The sequence below is a fragment of the Lipotes vexillifer genome, unplaced genomic scaffold, assembly GCF_000442215.2.
Source record: "Lipotes vexillifer unplaced genomic scaffold, Lipotes_vexillifer_v1.1 scaffold528, whole genome shotgun sequence".
NCBI lineage: Eukaryota > Metazoa > Chordata > Mammalia > Artiodactyla > Lipotidae > Lipotes > Lipotes vexillifer.
In genome coordinates this window covers 714780-718822 of record NW_006794582.1, presented here as the reverse complement: position 1 = coordinate 718822, position 4043 = coordinate 714780, and the positions used below count along the sequence as shown (strand labels likewise).

Below are 4043 nucleotides of genomic sequence, written 5' to 3'. Positions count from 1 at the left end.
AAGTGGTGAAAGACAAAAAGACTGTTTCATTCAAATTCCATCTCTAATCGTTTTGACTGTACAAAATATAAAAGGGTTAAGAACAAAAGCTCTGACAGGAGACAGAGCTGGTTATCATCTGGCTGTTACTGAGCAGGTCACTTCACCTCCCTGGGCCTCAGTTTCTCCACCTATAAAATGGAGATAATAATCTCTACCTCGTCTATCTCATTGGACTCTTGTCCAGTGAAAATCACATGAAATAAGGAATTCCCTGGTAGTCCAGTGGTTAGGACTCAGCGCTTTCACTGCTGAGGCCCAGGTTCAATCCCTGCTCCGGGAACTAAGATCCCACAAGCCACACATCCAAAAAAAAGAAAAACTGTGCTCATTAATTCACTCATGAAAAAAATGAACCCCAATCATGTGTCAAGTTGTGCTGTAAATGCCGAGGAGACAGAGATGAAGCTGAAGTGCTCTGAAAAGGAGCACATAATTACCAATTTTTGAGGCGCTCATTGTTTGCAGCTTTCCATCTGTCATCTCACTTAATCTGCACAACATCCCTACTAGGTCAGTGCTTTATCAAACCCACTTTATAAATGAGGAAATGGAGGCCCAGAGGGGTTAAATCTGTCACCCAAGGATATTCACCTCTTAAGCAGCAGAGCTTAGAGCTTGGGCTCAGGACTGACCCATGCCTGACACAGCTGCCTCCCTCCTAGTCCTAGACCTTTGAATACATCTGCCTGTTTCCAACCTCTAGGTCTCTATCTTGCTGTTCCCTTTCCAGGTATAGCCCATCCCACTTTTTTTTTTTCCTTTTTTTTTTTGGCTGCAGAACTCCCCTCACCTTTTTGAGTTTCAAGTTTTAGATCAGGTTTCAGGAAGCCTCTAGGACCCCCAATAGGGCCCCTCTTCTGGGCTTCCTCTGCACTTAGCCAAACCTCTCTCATGATATTAATCACATCAACACTACATCCCTTGTCTCTAAACTCTTAAAAAAGCATGTTCCTGGGAATTCCCTGGTGGTCCAGTGGTTAAGCCTCCACGTTCTCACTGCTGAGGGCCCAGGCTTGATCCCTGGTTGGGGAACTGAGATCCCATGAGCTGCAAGGTGAGCCAAAACAAAAAAATTTCCTTATCAGTGAAAAGATATTTACGTGGACACCCAGAATATAGGCATGTTTCTTTATAAAGTATATACACATGCATCTATCAATCCATAAACATTAAATATTAGTAAATCCTAGTTTTTATTTTTTTAATGAAAAAGAAAGATAAATACAGGATCTGATGTCATATTTTCTTCCCATGCCCCATTTACCACCAACAAATTATCAATACAAATCAGCATCTCTAAGCCAAAGCTCAGGGCGCGGGAGGACCTGGTACAGTGATGCCATCCTTCAGGCCGCTGAGGATCTGAGTTTTCAGCCTCTTCCCTCAGTGGGCCAGGCAGGGGGGTGGGTTCCAGGCAGGAGCACCTCCCACAGTGCTGCCACCCTCTTGAGCCAGCAGGAGGTGGGGGTGAAGCTGAGCCCGGATTAGCTGGGGCCCGTGGGGAAGTTCTAGGGCTGCAGAGTGGCCAGAGCAGGGACTGCGGATAGGCGCAGGCACCATGCCGCTGCAGGACGACACCCTCCGAGAGGTGTGGGCCTCAGACAGGTCTGGAAAGACCTCACCTCATCCTACCTGAACCCTGGTGGGGGGGCCAGATGGAGGGTTTGGGGAGGGGCAGGAAAAGGGGAGGGAGACAGACTGATTCCTTTGCTACCCTCAGCGGGCATGAGGAGGAAGGCCAGAGCCCGGAGGTCCCGCAGCGCACCAAGCAAGTATGTCACCCCTGCTTGGAGAAGAGACAGAAAGAGCCCCCCACGCAGCGTAGGGGGTCTGAGAGTGGGGAGGGTCCCCCTCAGCAGCCTCTGGGGCTTGTTGCTTCCCTGGAGGTTTTTTTTGTTTTGTTTTTGCACGAAGGGGGTGTTTGGGGGTATGGGGTGTCCAGGGGAGGAACTTGGGCTTTGGGGCATTGGAGGTGGCCGTGGTACACGGGAGGGGGTCATCCTTCCTCACCCCAGGAAGGGGCGCAGTTCCCCTCCCAATAATCTGCGGTTATTTCTGGCGGCTCAAGGGATTAGAGAGTGATAGGCAGCCCTCAGAGCCCCCCTTTCCTTCCCCTCCCTCCCCTTGACCCCCACTCTGCAGCGACAGAAGTTGAGGAAGAAGACAGAAGCCCCAGAGTCCCCCTGCCCCACGGGATCCAAGCCCCGGAGACCTGGAGGCATGCGGAAGGCTGGGCCCCGGGGTGCCCCCCCGGGTGAGGGTCACGGGAGGGAACGACCGCGGGCGAGGGTGTCCTTGAGTCTGGGACCCCGCCCTGGGAGCAGGGGCGTGGGAGCGGGGGTAACTGGACGGGGAAGCGGCGGAGCGGGCTTGGGGTTGAGCTGGGGGTTAGGAGGAGTGTAGGGATGATGAAAGCTGGGAGAGGGATGTCCAAGGTGGAAACAGAGCCCAAGGGAGACCCCAGGGTGAGGAGCCCGAGGGGGGGTGGGCGCCGTTGGAGGTCCCGCCTGACCCGCGCATCTCGGCTCAGCGGGACGGAGGAGGAGCCCGCGGGAGGAGCCCTCCCGGGAGCCCGCCGAGGCCCGGGAGCTGCAGACTGTCTACGCCAAGTTCCTCAGGGACCCCGAGGCCAAGAAGCGCGACCCCCGGGAGACCTTCCTGGTAGCCCGCGCCCCAGACGCGGAGGACGGTGAGAGAGCGCCAGAAGGAAGGGGGCGTTTGGAGAGGAGGTGGGAAGGGGCTGGACAGGAACAGCAGATGGAGAGAGGCAGACAACTCGGAAAAACCGCGTCCACGTCCCTGGCTTCGTCTTTGAGCCAGGAAAACCTTTATTCTCGTGTTCTCGTCCCATCGTCGGGAGGGGGAAACCGAGGCACATCGAGGTTAAGAGTTTTGCCTTAAACTGCAGCTTCCCTGGTGGTCCGGTGGGTAAGACACCACCCTCCCAATGCAGGGGACCCAGGTTCCATCCCTGGTCGGGGAAATAGATCCCACATGCATGCCGCAACTAAAGACCCCCGCATGCCACAAGGAAGATCCTGCGTGCTGCAACTAAGACCCGGCACAGCCAACAAAAATTAAAAATAAATAAATATTTTTAAAAATTAAAAAACCTGCAGCTAGGGGCCGGAGGTAGCTCAGACGGGTCTGGTTAGAAGTTAGAGACAGCAACAGACCAGGACAGGGAGAAACAGTGCAGGTGTCTTTTAGAAGGGGCAGAGAAGGGGAAACTGAAAGACCCCAGGAGAGTGTGTGAGGAGCTGAGGGTCCCAGAGAGAGAGGAAGGACCTGCAGAGAAGGGCGTTTTCCCAGAACAGGATTGCCAAGCCCCCAGCATCCCCCCAACTCCAGCTCTCTCTCCTGACTTGTAGACCTTGGAAGACTCTGGGGTCACCCCCTTCTTTGAGGAAGGTGCCGAAACTCCTTCCTCCTGTTTCTGTTCCAGAAGGGGAGTCTCCTACCCCCAGCTCCTTCACCGCCTCCCAGCAATCTGGAAGGACTGGGCTCCCCACATAATGGGGCCCACCCCGGCCCCCGTTATGAGCAGTTTTTACCTGCAGGGGAGGACGAGGAGGAAGAGGACAAGGAGGAGAAGGAAAAGAAAGAGAAAATCCGTCTGCCTCCCAAGAAGCCCCCCAAAGAGAAGGCTTCTGCAGACATCAAGGAGAGGAAGGCCAAGGCCCAGGGTCCAAAGGGTGGGTGTTGAGGGTCCAGAGGGGGCAAAGACACACAAAACTAGCCCTACCCCTGAGGGGCCTGTCTCATGGATACGCAGGAGTTGAGACATCAAAAAGCTCCCCAGGTGGGCTTCCCTGGTGGCGCAGTGGTTGAGAGTCCGCCTGCTGATGCAGGGGACACGGGGTCGTGCCCCGGTCCGGGAGGATCCCACATGCCGCGGAGCGGCTGGGCCCGTGAGCCACGACCGCTGGGCCTGCGCGTCCGGAGCCTGTGCTCCGCAACGGGAGAGGCCACAACAGTGAGAGGCCCGCGTACCGGGCGGG

The 4043-nt window shown here is 55.2% G+C and overlaps 1 protein-coding gene and 1 non-coding gene across 3 annotated transcripts in view; both read left to right on the top strand.

The window, feature by feature from the left end:
• The first annotated feature begins 250 nt into the window (after positions 1-250).
• On the top strand, positions 251-322 carry TRNAE-UUC (transfer RNA glutamic acid (anticodon UUC)). The gene has a single exon. It is a non-coding gene; the product is annotated as a tRNA-Glu (tRNA).
• A 1278-nt stretch (positions 323-1600) lies between these two features.
• The window catches only part of TULP1 (TUB like protein 1), a 13826-nt gene continuing 11383 nt past the window's right edge, over positions 1601-4043 (top strand). The window contains exons 1-5 of one of the 2 annotated variants that reach the window (XM_007467253.1): positions 1601-1647; positions 1763-1814; positions 2185-2260; positions 2573-2731; positions 3603-3737. In XM_007467253.1, the coding sequence (XP_007467315.1) occupies positions 1601-1647; positions 1763-1814; positions 2185-2260; positions 2573-2731; positions 3603-3737 (469 nt within the window). Of the gene's footprint in view, positions 1648-1762; positions 1815-2184; positions 2261-2572; positions 2759-3602; positions 3738-4043 lie in introns of both variants that reach the window. The other variant, XM_007467252.1, reaches the window with a different exon arrangement.